At 42.0% G+C, this 21,072-nt stretch overlaps 1 protein-coding gene across 5 annotated transcripts in view; it reads right to left on the bottom strand.

Moving 5' to 3' along the window:
- Positions 1 to 3,717: 3,717 nt before the first annotated feature.
- Positions 3,718 to 21,072, bottom strand: part of LOC135520093 (thyroid hormone receptor-associated protein 3-like) — a 31,929-nt gene continuing 14,574 nt past the window's right edge. Inside the window, exons 1-10 of one of the 5 annotated variants that reach the window (XM_064945424.1) lie at positions 17,296 to 17,397; positions 15,313 to 16,251; positions 13,827 to 14,561; positions 13,277 to 13,449; positions 12,625 to 12,736; positions 12,133 to 12,217; positions 7,597 to 7,778; positions 7,010 to 7,190; positions 6,566 to 6,715; positions 3,718 to 6,348 (exon numbers count right to left, since the gene is read on the bottom strand). In XM_064945424.1, the coding sequence (XP_064801496.1) occupies positions 6,073 to 6,348; positions 6,566 to 6,715; positions 7,010 to 7,190; positions 7,597 to 7,778; positions 12,133 to 12,217; positions 12,625 to 12,736; positions 13,277 to 13,449; positions 13,827 to 14,561; positions 15,313 to 16,251; positions 17,296 to 17,312 (2,850 nt within the window). In that variant the 5' untranslated portion in view covers positions 17,313 to 17,397 and the 3' untranslated portion in view covers positions 3,718 to 6,072. Of the gene's footprint in view, positions 6,349 to 6,561; positions 6,716 to 7,009; positions 7,191 to 7,596; positions 7,779 to 12,132; positions 12,218 to 12,624; positions 12,737 to 13,276; positions 13,450 to 13,826; positions 14,562 to 15,312; positions 16,252 to 17,295; positions 17,398 to 21,072 lie in introns of those variants that run through there. The other 4 variants (XM_064945425.1, XM_064945423.1, XM_064945422.1 and 1 more) reach the window with 4 other exon arrangements.

The following is a 21,072-nucleotide window of genomic DNA, read 5'->3' on the forward strand; positions in this document are numbered from 1 at the left end:
CCGCCCTGGCATGCTGTCAAGTAACTTCTGGGCCACATCCTGACTGATGGCAGCCCATTCTAGCATAATCCATGCTTGGAGTTTGTCAGAATTTGTGGGGTTTTGTTTGTCCACCCGCCTCTTGAGGATTGACCACAAGTTCTCAATGGGATTAAGGTCTGCGGAGTTTCCTGGCCATGGACCCAAAATATCGATGTTTTGTTCCCCAAGCCACTTAGTTATCACTTTTGCCTTATGGCAAGGTGCTCAGTTATGCTGGAAATGGCATTGTTCATCACCAAACTGTTCCTGGATGGTTGGGAGAAGATGCTCTCGGAGGATGTGTTGGTACCATTCTTTATTCATGGCTGTGTTCTTAGACAAAATTGTGAGTGAGCCCACTCTCTTGGCTGAGAAGCAACCCCACACACTCAGGATGCTTTACTGTTGGCATGACACAGGATGGTAGCGCTCACCTTGTCTTCTCAGGACAAGCTTTTTTCCGGATGCCTCGAAGAATCGGAAAGGGGATTCGTCAGAGAAAATTACTTTACCCCAGTCCTCAGCAGTCCAATCCCTGTACCTTTTGCCGAATATCAGTCTGTCCCTGGTGTTTTTCCTGGAGAGAAGTGGCTTCTTTGCTGCCCTTCTTGACACCAGTCCATCCTCCAAAAGTCTTCACCTCACTGTGCGTGCAGATGCACTCACACCTGCCTTCTGCCATTCCTACAAGCTGAATCAACTTTAGGAGACGTTCCTGGCGCTTGCTGGACTTTCTTGGGTGCCCTGAAGCCTTCTTCACAACAATTGAACCGCTTTCCCTGAAGTTCTTGATGATCTGATAAATGGTTTTTAGGTGAAATCTTACTGGCAGAAATATCCTTGCCTGTGAAGCCATTTTTGTTCAAAGCAATGATGACAGCACGTGTTTCCTGGCAGGTAACCATGGTTGACAGAGGAAGAACTATGATTCCAAGCAACAGCCTCCTTTTGAAGCTTCCAGCCTGTTATTCGACTCAATTAGCATGATACAGTGATATTCAGCCTTGTCCTCATCAACACTCACACCTGTGTTAATGAGAGAATCACTGACATGATGTCAGCTGGTCAAAGGCTGAAATGCAGTGGAAATGTTTTTGGGGGATTCAGATCATTTGCATGGCAAAGAGGGACTTTGCAATTAATTGCAATTCATCTGATCACCCCTCATAACAATCTGGAGTATATTCAAATTGCCATCATACAAACTGAGGCAGCAGACTTTGTGAAAATTAATATTTGTGTCATTCTCAAAGCATTTGGCCATGACTGTACATAAACGTGCAACACTGTTAAAGACGTCCTAACAGCGATTTTGAACTTTTACAATTGAAGAGCGATATCCCAACCGTAAATACAGTGAAGTACACACACTAAAGGCTAAAAAATTATATATTTTTACACAACCGCAAACTTCAAGGAGAAGAGCATTCAATGAGTTGGTGTGATGGGAATCTGTAATGTCAACAGCCACCTGAGGAATAATAGAGGAGCAATAGAGAGCAAAAGGGGAAAGGCCCACCACCTCACTTGTGCCATGTCATGAAAATCAGGTGCTAAATGGGGTGAAAATGAAACTGGAGTGCCAACCGTGTTTTAGCGTGTAGTTTCAGTGAATTTATGTAAAAAAAATATTTAAAAAAACATTTTTTCAATTTCACATTTATTTAACCAGGTAAGCGAGTTGAGAGCAAGTTCTAATTTACAGCTGCGACCTGGCCAAGATAAGGTAAGGCAGTGCAACAAAAACAACAACACAGTTTCACATGGGATAAACAAACGCACAGTCAGTAACACAATTGAAAAATCTATGCACAGTGCGTGCAAATGTAGTGTGAAATGTAGAGGTGAAATAATTACAATATAGAATTAACACTGGAGTGATAGATGTGCAGATGATGATGTGCAAGTAGGGATATAGGGGTGCAAAAGAGCAAAAAATATATATAAATAAATAACAATGTGGGGATGAGGTAGTTGGGTACAGGTACAGGTATAGTAATCGGTAAGCTTCTCTGACAGCTGATGCATAAAGTTAGAGAGGAAGATTTAAGTCTCCAGCTTCAGTGGTTTTTGCAATTTGTTCCATTCATTGGCGGCAGAGAACTGGAAGGAAAGGCAGCCAAAGGGGGTGTTGGCTTTGGGGATGACCAGAGAAATATACCTGCTGGAGCGTGTGCTACTGATAGAGATCAGACTCAGTTTTACCTAGCATAGACTCATAGATGACCTGGAGCCAGTGGGTTTGGCAACGAATATTTAGCGAGGGCCAGCCAAAGAGAGCATACAGGTCGCAGTGGTGGGTAGAATATGGGGCTTTGGTGAGAAATCAGATGACACTGTGGTAGATTACATCCAATTTGCTGAGTCGAGTGTTGGAGGCTATTTTGTAAATGACATCGCCGAAGTCAAGGATCGGTAGGATAGTCAGTTTTACAAGGGTAAGTTTGGCAGCATGAGTGAAGGAGGCTTTGTTGCGAAATAGGAATACGATTCTAAATTTAATTTGGATTGGAGATGCTAAATGTGAGTCAGGAAGGAGAGTTTACAGTCTAACCAGACACCTAGGTATTTGTAGTTGTCCACATATTCTAGAGGTGGATCAGAGAATCACCAGCAGCAAGAGCGACATCATTGATATATACAGAGAAAGAGTCAGCCCGAGAATTAAACACTGTGGCACCCCCATAGAGACTGCCAGAGGTCCGGACAACAGGCCCTCCAATTTGACACATTGAACTCTGAGAAGTAGTTGGTGAACCAGGCGAGGCAGTCATTTGAGAAACCAAGGCTATTGAGTCTGCCGATAAGAATGCGGTGATTGACAGTCAAAAGCCTTGGCCAAGTTGATGACGACGGCTGCACAGTACTGTCTTTTATTGATGGCGGTTATGATATTGTTTAGGACCTTGAGCGTGGCTGAGGTGCACCCATGACCAGCTCGGGAAACCAGATTGCATAGTGGAGAAGTACGGTGGGATTCTAAATGGGTGGTGGTCTGTTTGTTAACTTGTCTTTCGAAGATTTTAGAAAGGCAGGTCAGGATGGATATAGGTCTATAACAGTTTAGGTCTAGATTGTCTCCCCCTTTGAAGGGGGATGACCGCGGCAGCTTTCCAATCTTTGGGGATCTCAGACGATACGAGAGGTTGAACAGGCTAGTAATAGGGGTTGCAACCATTTTGGCGGATAATTTTAGAAAGAGATCCGTACCACATTGGGTGAGGCGTGTTGCAGGAAAGTATATTCAGTCCTTAGATGGAAAGAGTGCTTAAAATATATACAAAATATATGGAAAAAACGAGGAAGACAAAACACAAGACGGGACAAGAGAAAACACACATCCGACTGCGACGCCATCTTGTAATAAGGATGAAGCTTATCTGCATTTCCTGCAGTGCAGTAAAATTCTCATAAACAAAAGAATGATCAAATTAAGATCCTACATCTGTAAATCAAAGCATTCACCACTTCTCTTCCCTATACACAGAATACAGTACTGACAGTCAGTATAACGACTTATAAATCTCTGCTCTTTCGTGTATAGTGCATGTACTGTGTGGTCTATGCTCTGGCTCTTACAACCTCACCTTTCCAGTACAGTATAGACAGGTGTCAATAATGTAAATGTTAGATTTTCAACTCCTTATTGAATAAAGATATGAAAAATAAGCAACACAGAAGTAAATTTAACAGATGTTAAGTTAACCAAAGTTCTTTTTAATTTACATCTGAAAAACATTGGCTACAGGAACCATTTAAAAAAGTTATTGCCCCAACCACATAAAATTGAACATGAAAGTGTCAACCACAACATTTATCATGTACATTAAAGAGTAGTGCCTCCCACAGCAAGACATACAAATCCAAGTAGTGCAACAGTCTACTTTTCTATAATTTTTTATAAACTATATTTTATCGAAGAGCACAAATCATTTTGGATCAAATTCAAATACCTTAGAAGTTATTTTATTTTATATTCCACCAAAGTTTACTGTGTTGCACCCCACACATACTACTCAGCAATCAAAACTTAACAGACGTTGCACAAGGGGGAAAAGTCCCCATTCAATGAGAAAACCTATCACATCAAAGCATTGAGTGTGCCATGATCTAATCAATGCCGTGATATAATCAATCACCATTTTTTTCTTCATATACAAAGGAAGCATTAATTGCTACAAATAATTATAAATTGAGCCATTAATAAGTAGTACACACACCCAACCCAAGACCAAGTTAACTGTTTTGAAATGTACAAGATATAACAATCCAATAGAGGATTCTCAACAAACTAGACAAGATAAACATCCAGGTAGCCCATTGTGACTTTGCAGACAGGGTATGCCATTTTATTTAACAGTCTCTGTTTCCCAGTGGTGTAAAGTACTTAAATACTTTAAAGTACAACCTAAGTAGTTTTTTGGGGGGAGTATCTGTACTTTCCTTTACTGTTTATAATTTTGACTTCACTATATTCCTAAAGAAAATATTGTACTTTTCACTCCGCACATTTTCCCTGAAACTCAAAAGTACTTACATTTCGAATGCTTAGCCCGGGGCAGTAAAATTCACGCACTTATCAATAGAACGCCCCTGGTCAAACCTACTGCCTCTGATCTGGCGGACTCATAGAACACATGCTTTGTTTGTTAATTATGTCTGAGTGTTGGAGTGTGCCCCTGGCTATCCATACATTTAAAAAACAAAAAAAGGGTGCTGTCTGGTTTGATTAATGTAAGGAATTTTTAATTATTTATCCTTTTACTTTTGATACTTAAGTATATATTTTTTTTTTAATTAACTTTTGTTACTTAAGTATATTTAAAATCAAATACTTTTAGACTTTTACTCAAGTAGAATTTTACTGGGTGACTTTCAACTTTTACTTTTTTTTCATTTTCTTTTAAGGGATGACGATTGGGTAATTTTTCCACCACTGCTGTTTGCTCTTCTAGGGGACTGTGAGCATCTTGTTTCACTCCACAGTGCAGGTCTGTAGAATATAACCTTTGACCCAATTTGGTCCCATTGTCAGAGGGGTCACTTGCAAGATGCTGGACTAGCAAGACCACTATAAACCATACGGTCTAAACCATATAGACTATTAGACACTGGCCCAGTTGTCATGTAAAAAGGGGATTTGATTGCCTCTAGCTGTACTTTAGCCTGTTAGAATCCAAAAACATGCTGCAAAGTTGCATGTTACGTATTTGAATCAGCAGGTTACGTATTTGAATCCGTAGGTTACATTGTTGAATCCTAAAACTTGCTAAAGTCAACAGCATACTGTATTTTCTGCAGTTGATGGCTAAACTGGTCTAAAAAGATATCTAATGTGTAATAGTGTACGATTTATCACTACTGTATAATAAATAAATAAAATGTTTATCTTCTAGTATAGTATTCATCTGTTTGGCCTCAAATGTAAATTTAATTATATATATTATGTGTCCGACATATTTTATTAAGTCTAAGGCACAAAAATATCCTCCTGTCATGCTCTGTAAAAATGTGACTTTTTTGCATCAAGACATAAAAATGTTTTTAAAAAGTGTTATGCAATGTTGCATCAGCCCTGTACTAAGAGGCATAACACCCCACAATGCACTCTTCATCGCGCTAACCTATCAAGCGCAGAGGTTGGTTACGTAGATTTCCTATTCCAACACAGCAGTTCACTGTCTAACAGTGTTTCTACTATAAGCAGATAAAACACAAGTTAGCTATACCCTGACAAAGGTATAACATAATGTTATGTAAAGATATTGTGTCAAAGTGAGTCCTGATTGATTGCTAATGTGTGTATTTGTGCATGGGCAAAGCTTTCCCATGTCCAACCATTGTGATGGATATAGGCTGTGAGCAGGGTCTTTTGTAATTGGACAAGTCCAGCTAGTTTCTTATTGGACAGTGTTTGTTATTTGACAAGTTCAGGCAGTCCTTTCCTCCCGTTTCAGTCCGTTTTCATCCATTTCAACACGACCCAGATGACTTGAGACAGTAGAACATTTCCACTGTGCTGGTACAATGTTTCTCTCTCCCTGAGCTCCCTCACTGCTCAGCGGTTTCCATGTCTTCAGACTTCTCCTGGTCTTTGTGGTCCTGCTCTGTGTCCTCCTCCTGGGGCTCGCCCTCCTCCTTCCCTCCGTTGACCTGGAACTTGTCATGTGTCCACTTGGGGCTGTTGTTGTTGTTGGCGTGGTTGTTGGGTAAGCCAACGCTGGCCTTCCGGATAATGAAACGGCCCCTGCTGCCACGCAGGAAGTTCCCCCGTCCTCCACGTCCTCGGTTGTCCACCCACTTCCTCTCGCCCTCCCTGTCATCATGCTGAAGGAGAAATGGAAAGTCAGGAAAAGAGAGAGTTAACAGTTAATATCTTGAAGTGAGCTTGAAGGTAATACCATTGTTAGCAAGTTCAAAGGAGTTGCGAATTTGGTGAATTCACCGATTTGACTTGAGGAATTAATTAATTTGAGGATGGAATGTTATATATAGGCAAGAGGAAACAAATATATAATTTATAATGGCATGGGTACAAACCTACCAAGTAGTATTTTCGGCTCTTGGGGGTGTACTCTGGTTCCCAGTCCTCATTCTTGGGGTGAACTGGTATGCAAATGTTAGCGGTATTACTGTTGGAATTGTTTCCCTGGTCATTTTCCCTGTTCCAGCCCCTTCCTCTTATTCTAAATTGCTGCAATATGAGTCAGACACAGAGAACCCAGATCATAAAAACAAGAAGACAATAATTATTGCACAAATGAAAATAACTATCCTTGAGTTTGATTTCCGGTAGAAATCTGTCCAAGTGCAACGTCAAAGAAGAAAACAAACGTGCCATCATGACATATTTTTCTATTTTAAATGTTTTGTTTCAGGTTAGTTGTGGTTTGGTTGTACTTTGTCTTGTTCTCTTGATGCTTATATTCTTTATTAGACCCTTTACTTTCTAAAATGAATATAAGCGCACGTCCATGAGCAGACTTACAAAGCCTCCGCGTCCTCGTCCCCTCTCCGTGGGACCGCCATAGTCCCCCCGAGGCCCCAGCCTGGCCTTGTTAAAGCCTTCGTCTTTGGGCTCAGGCTCCTCATGGGGATAGTCTCCTCCCCTGTGAGATTCGGCAGAAGAAGAGGAAGAGGAGGAGCGAGATGGCTTCTTCTTGTTTTTCCTGGAGGAAGACGTGAAGGTTGAGGGACCAAAACCCCCTTTAAAAGTCAGTTTATTGTTATTGACATTTGGCTCCATTGCTTGTCTTGTACAACCCTGGCTAGTTTTAGATATGAACAGGACTTGTAAAGTAAACGTAGTAAATAGAATGTAGTAAAGTAAAGTAATTGTGATAGAGCAGTGGTTCTAAAAAAAATAAACTCTCCTCAGGGACCCTCAGACCTTTCACAATTTTGTTGTAGCTCTGAACTGGCTCACCTGATTCAATTCGTCAAAGGCCTGATGATTAGTTGACAAGTTGAATCAGGCGTGCTAGTTATGCAATAAATCAAATACGTGGAACAGCTGGGGGCCCCGGGGAGAAGTTTGAGAACCACTGTTATAGAGTGCGAGTTGGTTGAACATACTTGGACTTCTTGTGGTGCTTGGAGGATTTCTCAGCGGACCTCTCCCTGCTAGCCTCTGGGGAGTCTCCTGAATCTCTCCCCCTATCCTGTTTATAATCACTCTCCCGGGTGGAATATTTTTTACGGCGCTCAATATCCAGACGAAGGTCCATTGAGTCACCCTTCATTTTTTTACCTTCATCCTGTGCAGGTAAAAAGAAAAAGAACACAAGGATGTGGACATGCTATGGGTTAGCGTGGAGAAGTGATGGTCAGTCTGCAGTCAGTCTTGTTTGTACACTGCATGCGAGGGGCCAGGAGAACTGTTACAAGACCATAAATAACCAACAAATTCTGGGAACTGCCCGATTAACGGCTGCTGTGTTACAGTTGACCGGCATAAGTGAAAACAGACCATTCTGGAACTACACTGAACAAAAATATAAACGCAAAATTTAAAGTGTTGGTCCCATGTTTTATGAGCTGAAATAAAATATCCCAGAAATATTGCATACGCACAAAAACATATTTCTCTCAAATATTGTGCACGCATTTGTTTACATCCATGGTAGTGGTGAGATACTCCATCCACCTCACAGGCGTGGCATATCAAGAAGCTGATTAAACAGCATGATCATTACACAGGTGCACCTTGTGCTTGTGCTGGGGACAATAAAAGGCCACTCTAAAATGTCACACAACACAATACCACAGATGTCCCAAGTTTTGAAGGAGTGTGCCATTGGCAGGCTATTGTCAGAGAGTTCATTTCTCTACCATAAGCCACAACTTCGTTTTAGAGAATTTGGCAGTACATCCGACCGGCCTCACAACCGCAGACCACGTGTAACCACGCCAGCCCAGGACCTCCACATCCGGCTTCTTCACCTGCGAGACCAGCCACCTGGACAGCTGATGAAACTGTTGGTTTGCACAACCAAATAATTTCTGTACAAACTGTCAGAAACCATCTCAGGGACGCTCATCTGCGTGCTCGTTGTCCTCACCAAGTACTTGACCTGACTGCAGTTCGGTGTCGTAACTGACTTCAGTGGGCAAATGCTCACCTTCGATGGCCACTGGCACGTAAGAGAATTGTGCTTTTCACGGAATAATCCCGGTTTCTACTGTACTGGGCAGATGGCAGACGGCATGAATGGCGTCATGTGGACGAGTGGTTTGCTGATGTCAACGTTGTGAACAGAGTGCCCCATGGTGACGGTGGGGTTATGGTATGGGCAGGCATAAGCTATGGACGAAGAACACAACTGCATTTTATTGATGGCAATTTGAATGCACAGAGATACCTTGAAGAGATCCTGAGGCCCATTGTCGTACAATTCATCCGCCGCCATCACCTCATTTTTACCATATTAATGCACAGCCCCCTGTCGCAAGCATCTGCTCACAATTCCTGGAAGCTGAACATGTCTTCCCTGGAAACCCATTCATGAAGCTCATGACAAACAGTTATTGTGCTGACATTGCTTACAGAGGCAGTTTGGAACTCGGGAGTGAGTGTTGCAACTGAGGACGGACATTTTCTACGGGCTGCTTCAGCACTCGGCGATCCCGTTCTGTGAGCTTGTGTGGCCTCCCACTTCACAGCTGAGCCGTTGTTGCTAATAGATGTTTCCATTTCACAATAACAGTACTTACAGTTGACCAGGGCAGCTCTAGCAGGGCAGAAATTTGACTAACACTTTTTGGAAAGGTGTCATCCTAAGACGGTGCCATGTTGAAAGTCACTGAGCTCTTCAGTAAGGCCATTATATTGCCAATGTTTGTCTATGTTGATTGCATGGCTGTGTGCTTGATTTTATATACCTGTCAGCAACTGGTGTGGCTGAAATAGCAGAATCAACTAATTTGAAGGGGTGTCCACATACTTTTGTATATACAGCACTGGAAAAAATTAAGATACCCATAAATAGTAAAACCAGCGGTATGTTTTTAGGGAAAATGAACATTTTTGTTTTATTCTATTAACTACTGACAACATTTCTCTTAAATTCCAAATAAAAAAATATTGTCATTTAGAGCATTTATTTGCAGTAAATGACAACTGGTCAAAATAACAAAAAAGATGCCGTGTTGTCAGACCTCGAATAATGCAAAGAAAATAAGTTCATATTCATTGTTAAACAACACAATATTAGGAAGAGTTCAGAAATCTATATTTGATGGAATATCTCAGATTTTTAATCACAGCTTTCATGCGTCTTGGCCTGCTCTCCACCAGTCTTTCACATTGATGTTGGGTGACTTTATGCCACTCCTGGAGCAAAAATTCAAGCAGCTCGGCTTTGTTTGATGGCTTGTGACCATCCATCTTCCTCTTGATCACATTCCAGAGGTTTTCAATGGGGTTCAGGTCTAGATATTGGGCTGGCCCTGACAGGGTCTTGATCTGGTGGTCCTCCATCCACACCTTGATTGACCTGGCTGTGTGGCATGTAACATTGTCCTGCTGGAAAAACCAATCCTCAGAGTTGGGGAACATTGTCAGAGCAGAAGGAAGTTTACTTCCAGGACAACCTTGGATGTGGCTTGATTCATACGTCCTTCTGGGAATTGATGGGAAAGGATGTAAAATATATCACTAGCCACTTTAAACAATGCTTCCTAATATAATGTTTACATATCATACATTATTCATCTCATATGTATACGTATATACTGTACTCTATCATCTACTGCATCCTTATGTAATACATGTATCACTAGCCACTTTAACTATGCCACTTTGTTTACATACTCATCTCATATGTATATACTGTACTCGATACCATCTACTGTATCTTGCCTATGCTGCTCTGCACCATCACTCATTCATATCTTTATGTACCATATTCTTTATCCCCTTACACTGTGTATAAGAAATTAGTTTTGGAATTGTTAGTTAGATTACTTGTTGGTTATTACTGCATTGTCGGAACTGGAAGCACAAGCATTTCGCTACACTCGCATTAACATCTGCTAACCATGTGTATGTGACAAATAAAATAACATTTGAATTTGATTTGATTTCAAACACAAATCTGCCCGATTCCAGCCTAGCTGAAGCACCCGCAGATCATCATCAATCTTCCACCAAATTGCATAGTGGGTGCGAGACACTGTAGCTTGAAGGCCTCTCCAGGTCTCACACCCACTGTGAAATTTGGTGGAGGATCGGTGATGATCTGGGGGTGCTTCAGCAAGTCTGGAATCGGGCAGATTTATCTTTGTGATGGACCCTGTCAGGGCCAGTCAGGGCCAGTCCAATCTCCAGACCTGAACCCCATTGAACACCTCTGGAAAGTGATCAAGAGGAAGAGCTGCTTACATTTTTGTGCCAGGAGTGGCATAAAGTCACCCACATTCCAGAGGTTTTCAATGGGGTGCAGGTCTGGAGATTGGGCTGGCGATGACAAATCTTGAGAGGACTACAAGCCACAGTGTCTCGCACCCACTGTGAAATTTGGTGGAGGATCGGTGATGATTTTCTGAACTCTTCCTAAGTTAAAACATTAGTATTGTTAACTTATTTTCTTTGCATTATTCGAGGTCTGACAACACTGCATCTTGTTGTAATTTTCTTCAAATAAATGCTCTAAATTACAATGTTTTATTTGGAATTTGAGAGAAATGTTGTCAATAGAATAAAACAAAAATGTTAATTTTACCCAAACACATACCTATAAATAGTAAAACCTGAGAAACTGATCATTTTGCAGTGGTCTTTAAAAAAATATTTTTTTCAGAGATGTATAGTGTATCTGTGAACAACAGATGCATATCTGTATTCCCAGTCATGTGAAATTCACAGATTTTAGTCTCTAATACATTCATTTCAATTGACTGATTTCCTTATATGAACTGTAACTCAGTAAAATCTTCTAAATTGTTGCGTTTATATTTTTGTTCAGTGTACTTTCCCAGGTTTGCACAACACAATGTTGAATCTCTGCGATACAACCGGACATAATAAGGTTACAAACTCCTGAAGGTTGAGTTCATTGACTTTCACGCTGTTTCATTCCCCTAAAATGTTTCCGTTTTGAAGAAAGTTCAACTTAACCATACCGCAAAATGGTCTCATTCCGATTTCATCAAACGACCAAAGTTATAAGTAGGCCTAGACTAGAGACTGTATAAGCACTCTATACGTACAACAGGTTTTGCTTTTGACTATATTTCCCCTTATTTGTTGAAGAATAATACTTACTATGACATTTGTTTAGAGTCCTTTTGAATGGCTTGGACACAGGAGCAATTGGCTGTTTCCATTTCTGACCCCTCATGTTTTTCGACTCAATGGCCTCATGGGGGCTTGTACCCACAGTATAACCAAATCATCATACGTGGAGGGGGAGTATATAACACACAACAAATTCAATGTGCCTCGTTTTTGCATTTGCTTTGCTTTTAGACGTTATGCATCTCCCTTCAAAGACGAGCACAGGCTTAGACGGAGAACGCAGTCTAAAGGGGGATGGCTGGCTCACTCGCTCGCTTGCTGTTGGTTTTGTCAGTTTTCCAAAATACTTCATATTTTCAAAAATGTTCAGTCACCTTGTAACTGCCTTCCCCGGAGCTTTTCATCCCCTCAAACAGGTGAGAGTGTTTCTTAAAAGCACTGGGAGAAACATCAATTCTCCTGCAAGAGAGAAATACACATGGTCTAACTTTTCCACAGCTCAGGTTGCAAACATAACATGAGGAAGGGATTACTCTAAAACATTTTAGGTCAGTGCTGTTAAGATGAGAACTGAAATGACTGCAATGAATTGCTCTTAGTTCCAAGTCTGTGCTGCTCAGGCGAGGACTGAAATGACTGCAATGAATTATTCTTATTTTCAGTGATGATCAGATGAGGACCAAAATAAATAAGTCTACGAGAGATGTACAGATGTAACTCCAGGATGTCACATAGCAAACAAGACCACCATTGAACCTGCACTGAATGACAAAAGGTAAGATAAATACCTGTGCAAGCTTTGATAAAACTAGAGGTGATGCCACAGCACACTGAAGGTGAGATGGTCACTCAGAAGGAGACTCTACCTGTGTATCTCTGGGCTCTTTCTTGGCTTCATCATTTCTTTTTGCGCAGCTCTTCTTTGGTACATGGCAAATCGCTCATTTAGAGTAATTCCGTTGGATGGAAAGTGCTGTGCTGTAATCAACAGGAACCAGAACTTGTGTTACACAACAAATATGACCGTACGTTCGGTGCCAATGCACTTTCCCATTACTTTAAATTCATAAATTACATACAGTATTAACTTGTGACCGTAAAAACTAAATTTTCAGCTACTGCATTAATGATATATATATATATATATATTTAAATGTGATTTTATTAGCCATGTAGACAAAAGGCATAATAACTATGCAAATGTGTCATAGCAATGAAAACCATTTTTGGAAAGGTTCTCGAAACCAAATGAAATTACATAACATTTGTGCCTGAAAAACAACTCCATGTTTTTTCGGTGTACAGCAATATTTTTCCATAATCATTCCCACACAGGATTGCATTGCACGGCTAGATTCACAAGCACTTGGCAACCTTTTTCAGTTTGAACTATCAACTGTATCGGCTATATAAACCTTTTGATATCGCAACTGCACCTTAACTTGCACCTGTGTAAATGCACAGCTAGCAGAGAGACAGGTCAGTTGCAAAGGAGCAGAGGTGAGAGAGGTCAGTCACCTTTAATGTAGTGGACAATGGTGACAATGTGCTGTGCAAACAGCTCTGAGGGACTCCTTTGTAACTGTGTGGCCTGAATGTGCTGGAAGATAGAGCGAAACGCCTGCTCCTTTTTAGTAGGATGCACAAGATCCCGTGATAACCTTCGCTCACCAACCATAACACCAGAGGAGCTGGGGAGGAGACAAAACAACAACAAAAACATTTCATTTGATGTTTCACCTTTGCCCTTTTTGGCAAAAATAAACAGAAAACAAAGAATGGGACCTTTCTCATGAGACTTTTATAAACAACACCTGAAAGATTTAAAATCGGGAGAGGTAATTTCATTATCTCAATTGTCTTAGCACACATCTTAATTCATTTTCAGAAAGCTCATGGTTTCATAGAACTATGACTCAAAGAGGCTGTAAAACATGGTCCGGGCCTGAGCCAAAGAGTGCGTCTCATGAGTCATGGCTTCCTGCTAATGGAGATTGAAACCTATCTAAGGCGATAAGGCGTCAGAGTCTCTATGTGAATATATGTGATGATGGTGCATTCTGCTTACCTTGCCACATCATCTCTGAGGGAATCCATTCTGACGCTGAACTCCGCTCCTCTTTTCTCAGAGGCCCTTGGGGGAGAGTCCTCCCCCCTGACCATGAACATCTCCCGGTCAGAGTTCCTCCGTGGTGCGGGTATGGGGGACAGGCTGGAGGCAGCTTTCTCCATCCTCCTGTCTTTGCTGACGTTCTCCGGGGAGAAGCCTCTGAGCATGCCCGCTATGGCCTCTCTCTTGGCCAAGACCGCAGCTATGGCCGTGGCCTTCTCCTGCTTCTGGCTGCGGTAAATCTCCTCCGCCATGGCATCAAGATCATCGTCTTTGGCAGCCGCCTGCAAGTAGGCCAGGTTCTCCCACTTGCCGAAGCGCTCCTCAAATAGCTCCCTGGCCGAGAGGGTGACTTTGCTCTTGGGATTGGGAGACCCGTCGTCCTCCCGGGCATGCTCTTTGCGGAGCACCTTGGGACGGGACTTGGGTATCATCTCCTCGTCCTCTTCCTCGCCATCGCAGGAAAAGAAAGGGGAGGCTTTCAAGAAGCTGTTCAACGACACGTTCCGGTCATCGTCAAAGTCTTCCATGTACTTGTACTTCTCCCCTTTGTCGGGCTCTCTGTCAAAGATGCCCCCAGAGGCCTTCATGCCATTCCCTTTCTCCCGCTCAACATCCCCATCATTGGTTTCCATCTCTCTGCCATTCTCCCAAGCAGACTGCTTTTTCTTATGATTGTGCTCTTCCAAGAACCTAGAAAATGGCGGAGAGAAAGAGAAACAACCGTGTTATAATGCATCTCGGACAACTGTTCCGGTGAGTGCCCTGCAACTTAATTACAAAACAATGTGAAAGAAATAAGGACACTTGTCAATGGTGTAGGTAAAAATCCCATTGATTGTGGAGGACATAGGGTAATGGATGATACAGTTATAAACATAGAATATGACGGCCAGCAAAAGATCTCCCCTCTTCAAAGGCCCAAGCCATGAGGGATTTGTCATGGTTAGTGCAGCGTTGACTGGCCAAGAAAACACACACGTCTCAAAACTCCCAAGGGTCCGTAATGCCTTCTCAACTTACAAACTCCTGTTTCAGCTTGCTATGACGACCACCACTTCCCTAAGGGCTTAGGTCCAAGGAAAAATACCAGGGACGAATAATTCTATGTGGTGCATGACTCATTGGGAAAGAACCATGAATTCTAAATACAAATAAAAGACTCTCAGAGAAAGAGTCCTAGACTCATACAATTTGCACGTTACAACTATCCACTAACCACACCAAATAAAAGGTTTCAAAAAAATATGACAGATATGTCCTAGCCTTGAAAAGGGTCTTTGACCAAAATGTTGACAATAATCGTGTGCTACAATGTGTGCTTTGGGGAAGTAAATTCCTCCACCAAAAAATGAGAAGAACATGGTAGTGTGTGTGTTAGCCTTTAATTTCTAAAGATATTTCATAAGTGGCAAAGAGAAAAGGAGAAAACTATTTGTATTACCTTTTGAACACTGAGGAGATAGCTGCTTTATCTCCTGCCAGGTTGTCGTCTTTAGAGAAGAAGCCAAAGCCAGAGAACACAGGTGTGGGGCTTTTCTGAGAAGGGCTTTTGGTGGAAGGTGAACTGCCCACTGTCTGTATCTGCCATGAGGGGGCACCATTGGAATTGGATCCATTAGCATTGGTGCTTTTAGGAGAGGGGCTAGACTGGGTCGAAGCTGGGGCGCCCTGACCAATGATAACAGCTGAGCGCACCTGAGGACTTGACCCCCTGGGGCTGGTGCTGTTGCTATGATCTGTCACGCCCTGCCAGTTAGCCTTGGGCTTGTCCCCACTAGCGCTCCCATCAGGCCCTGCAGGCACCCCTGTGATCTCCACGGGCTCGCCATCTCCTCCTCCTCCTCCTTTCTTCTGGACCTCCTTGGAGGCAGAGCGCTCCTCCTTGACATCCTTAGAGTTCTGCGTGGCTGACCCAGAGCCCGACCTGCGTGTGGGAGAGGAGGAATGTGAGGAAGAGGAGTGGCGGGAACGCCGGGATCGGGGCGAGGAAGAGCGGTCTGAGACCTTGGAGTGGCTGTGGGAACGAGGGCTACCCGAGCGCTTTTTAGGGGTACGGGATCGTCCCCGTCTCGGGCTGTGTGGGTGTTGCTGCTGCTGTTGTTGCTGTTGCTGTTGCTGCTGCTGTTGGGGGTGCTGCCTGTAGTTCTGCCAGTTATTGGGGCGGTAGTTGTTGTTGTAGCCACCTCCCCCACCCCTCTGGAAGCGCCCCCGTGGGAAGTAACCACGCCCTCGGCCTCTGAAGTAGTAGGGCCTCCGGAAGCCTCGGTGGTAGCCCCGGAACTCGCGGTTATTATTCTGGTACTCCCTTGGGTAGTTCCGCTCTCGGTTATTGTGGGATGGAGAATGAGATCTGGAGCGCGAGCGAGTGCGGGACCTAGAGCTTTTGAAAGTGGGAGAAAGAGAGCAGGCAGAAGGGATAGAGAGATGAAAGGGAGGGAAGACGAAGAGAAGATGACTGATTACACCTTCCATTATATATATATCTCATTAGAAAAAAGTGCTTTGAGGAAAAAGGTGTGAAATGCTGTTTTTCTCAAGACTATAAACAACCTTATATTATGAGCAATTAATTTGTTTGTGTTGCGTATGAAAGTGATGCTGACCTCCTTCCAAAACCTTTGAAACAATTAGGCCAACACATTTTGTTTTCAAGTTCACATTTCCATGAGAAATGTGATGGGTCTACAGCTTAAATTCAAGTGATTTCTGGTTCCAGGGGAGAGAAAAAAAGAAAAAAAGTGATGTGTGCATCTGACAAATATATTAACAGAAGTAGAAAAACCACATCTTAACATTTAACTGCTGGGAAGTGGAAATACATGGATGTACAATGGAGCAATGGAGAGAAACTCGATTGGTCTAAGAGACATGGCTGTGAGGTTTACCCAGTCCACATGGTGGCTCCCTAGCACCATGGACGCTAAAAGAGGTAGCCTTCAGTACCACTAGACAGGTTTCTCCAGTTTCTAAAACAATCTATCGCCTCCGTAAGTATTAAGATTTAGTTGACACATATGGTCCATCTTAGCTACAGTAAAGAAAACAAATCTCATTTTAAAGAGGATACATCTCTGAAACTTCTCATATATCAACACGATCCAACAATTAATAGCCTGGTAAATAATTAGAATCCGTTGATGATAACATGCGAGTTAAAAGTCATTCAAATCTCAACCTGCACCGCAGCTATGCACTGCAGTCAATTCCCCTGTGCAGGCAAAGATGGATAACTTTCACAAATAACAATGAGAAATCCAAACTACAGTCAGCATTACAGAAAAATACCTAAAATGACATCGCTTAAGACTAAAAGCACACAAAATCAAAACAGAAAACCACCATTGACAGAACAATCTAGTATTTCTAAATAAGACCCATCTGGAAACCTTTGAAGTAAATAACAAAGCCCTGCGGCACTACTCACCCCGTGTATTTTTTCATTGGAATAAAGAGTATGCAGAGAAAGTAGTGCACCGAGCAGCATTGCACACTCACATTGAGAGCAAGACAATCTGCATCTCTTATGCTGAGCACTAGTGGAAAGAGGCGGTCACATGGGCCATATGGGAAAAATGTCTACTCTAATCCTTCAAAGCAAAAGGAGGGGGCTAGGCTTGCCAATTACCCTGGCTGGCCAGCCTGCCCAGAAACCTAGGCTTAAAAGGAGCAATTCAGTCAGCCAGCAACTGTATACAGGGATTTAGGACAGCTAAAATCACAGTTTTATGAATGAAATGGTCTAATATTACATAATACAGCATGTACAGCATTTTCAAACCAAACAATGAAGGCTCTTTGCAATAGATTTAAATTTCACTTGAAATGCTAAAGATTTGTGTCTACATGGAGTACTTTTGATGAAGGAACATTTCATGGAATGCTTACAACTAAAATAAGTCATGTTTGTGCGTGTGTGCCGTCTTGTATTGCGAGATTGTTACATTTCACACACCGTAAACGGTGATAGGCCAATCCAGGTTCAGCATGGACTTTCAGGTTCAAGCCGTCTCTTTTCTGAACTCAAGACCATGGCTTAATAGTGCCATGCCGTGCAGTGTCACTCCCCGGAAAAGAGCTGCCATGCACTCCATTTCAATAGACACAAAACAATTCTGCCAGCAGCAAGAGTGGCCGGTGGAGTCACACTCAAACCACAGTTTCCCTTGCAAATTAACAACATTGCAGCCGACTGACAGATAACCCACACCCCTGCCAAAGAATTTCCATTTGAGACTACAAAGCAACATAGTAAAAACACTAGGTAGATGTTGAACATGTAGCCTACTAAGGAATGCCAATATCGTAGTAAGGGAAAGGGAATACTCTGAAATCAGAGAGGTGTGGGTGATGCAAATCATTCTGAAATGTTTCTGGTGCAAGTCAAATGTCTGTGTAGTAGTGGTAGAGCTCATCACAATAGCCAAGTACCAAGTCTCACTGAGGCAAGTGTGCCATCACAGCACCAGAGCTCTTTCCCACACACACATCAAATTATTTAGTATAAAGTGCACCAGACCCTGGGTAAGGCCCATAATAGAAAGCTGTCGTCGCTCTGCAGTTAATATGAGCGCCAACTCACCATAAAACACAGAAAGTGCGTGGGTTGAGGCAGAAAATCAAAAGGTGTATTCTTCAGCACCACTGCAAAACCCTTCCAAACAAACTCACATATTACACTATGGACATCTGCAGAAAGAATGGGGTGTCAGCTATGACATAACACCTGGACTTTGAACAAAAATCTATTTTGGTTATTGAACTACAGTAAGCGAAGTGGATTTACACTCATTAACAGAATTGCGTTAAAGGAATTGCATCATGGGTCTCTGATCTGGATGTGAATGTAATTCTCTTTGTGGTGGTGTATTCTAAATAGGTACACAAAGGTAGAAATATGCAATATCCTCCTTTGCATATTTGGTTATTATTTTACACACTGGCTATTATTTTAATGAGCTCAGCCACCAAACAAGACATTTGGTCCGGACCAAATACCAATACATCAATAAAATCAATTTAGCCTCAAATAAATAATGAAATAAATAATTTAAAAACAAAGTGTTGGAGAAGAAAGTAAAAGTGCAATTTGTGCTATGTAGAAAAGCTAACGTTTAAGTTCCTTGCTCAGAACATGAGAACATATGAAAGCTGGTGGTTCCTTTTAACATGAGTCTTCAATATTCCCAGATAAGAAGTTTCACATTGTAGTTATTATAGGAATTATAGGACTATTTCTCTCTATACCATTTGTATTTCATATACCTTTGACTATTGGATATTCTTATAGGCACTTTAGTATTGCCAGTGTAACAGTATAGCTTCCATCCCTCTCCTCGCCCCTACCTGGGCTTGAACCAGGAACACATCGACAACAGCCACCCTTGAAGCATCGTTACCCATCGCTCCACAAAAGCCACGGCCCCTGCAGAGCAAGGAGAACAACTACTCCAAGTCTCAGAGCGAGTGATGTTTGAAACGCTATTAGCGCGCACCCCAATAACTAGCTAGCCATTTCACAACGGTTACACCAGCCTAATCTCCGGAGTTGATAGGCTTGAAGTCATAAACAGCTCAATGCTTGAAGCATTGCAAAGAGCTGCTGGCAAAATGCACGAAAGTGCTGTTTGAATGAATGCGTATGAGCCTACTGCTGCCTACCATCGCGCAGTCAGACTGCTCTATCAAATATCAAATCAAATTGTATTTGTCACATACACATGGTTAGCAGATGTTAATGCGAGTGTAGCGAAATGCTTGTGCATTTCATAGACGTAATTATAACCTAATAACACACAGAAATACGAGCCTTTGGTCATTAATATGGTTGAATCCGGAAACTATCATTTCGAAAACAAAATGTTTATTCTTTCAGTGAAATACGGAACTTTCCGTATCTAAGTCTAAATATTGCTGTTACATTGTACAACCTTCAATGTTATGTCATAATTATGTAAAATTCTGGAAAATTAGTTTGCAACGAGCCAGGCGGTCCAAACTGCTGCATATACCCTAACTCTGCGTGCAATGAACGCAAGAGAATTGACACAATTTCACCTGGTTAATATTGCCTGCTAACCTGGATTGATTTTAGTTAAATATGCAGGTTTAAAAATATTTTCTCTGTGTATTGATTTTAAGAAAGGCATTGATGTTTATGGTTAGGTACATGTTGGAACAACGACAGTCCTTCTTTACGAATGCGCACTGCATCGATTATATGCAACGCAGGACACGCTAGATAAACTAGTAATATCATCAACCATGTGTATTTAACTAGTGATTATGATTGATTGATTGTTTTTTATAAGATAAGTTTAATGCTAGCTAGCAATTTACCTCGGCTTCTTACTGCATTCGCGTAACAGGCAGGCTCCTCGTGGAGTGCAATGTAAGGCAGGTGGTTAGAGCATTGGACTAGTTAACCGTAAGGTTGCAAGATTGAATCCCCAGCTGACAAGGTAAAAATCTGTCGTTCTGCCCCTGAACAAGGCATTTAACCCACCGTTCCTAGGCCGTAATTGAAAATAAATGTTCTTAACTGACTTCCCTAGTTAAATAAAGGTGTAAAAAAAACTCACAAAAAACAGACAACTCGGTGTCCAAAAATACCGATTTCCGATTGTTATGAAAACTTGAAATCAGTCCTAATTAATCAGCCATTCCAATTAATCGTCCAACCTCTAGTTTAGACATCAAAGTACAGCAGAGTAGAGCACAGTAGAGTACAGTACAGAACAGCACAGCACAATAGAGTAGGATTCAGTGAAGTACAATAGAGTTCAGTACAGTAGAGTATATTAAAGTAGAATAGAATTCAGCACAATACAGTAGAATTCAGTTCCGTACAGTATTCAGAACTGTACAGTTCAGTACAATACATTAGTGTTCTCAACTCTAGTATGGTCTACTGTGTACTTTACTGAACTCTACTTAACTCCACTCTAATCTAGAGTACAGAACTATACACTGCTTTTCTTTACTTTACTGTACTCCACTGTGCTCTACTGTACTGTAATGTACTGTGCTTTCCACATTTTAGAAACATAGATATCTATGATTGGTTCAGATTTGGTCCGGTCTGGGCCAAATGTAGGCCGGTCCTGACATTTGTAGACGTTGAAATCAAGGCTAGGGCGGACTGACCAAATGTCAACTAACTTTCAACGTCCATGGACGTCCGGTATCGGTCTGTGCTCAGTGG

The sequence above is a fragment of the Oncorhynchus masou genome, chromosome 29 (genome assembly GCF_036934945.1).
Source record: "Oncorhynchus masou masou isolate Uvic2021 chromosome 29, UVic_Omas_1.1, whole genome shotgun sequence".
NCBI classification, from domain to species: domain Eukaryota; kingdom Metazoa; phylum Chordata; class Actinopteri; order Salmoniformes; family Salmonidae; genus Oncorhynchus; species Oncorhynchus masou.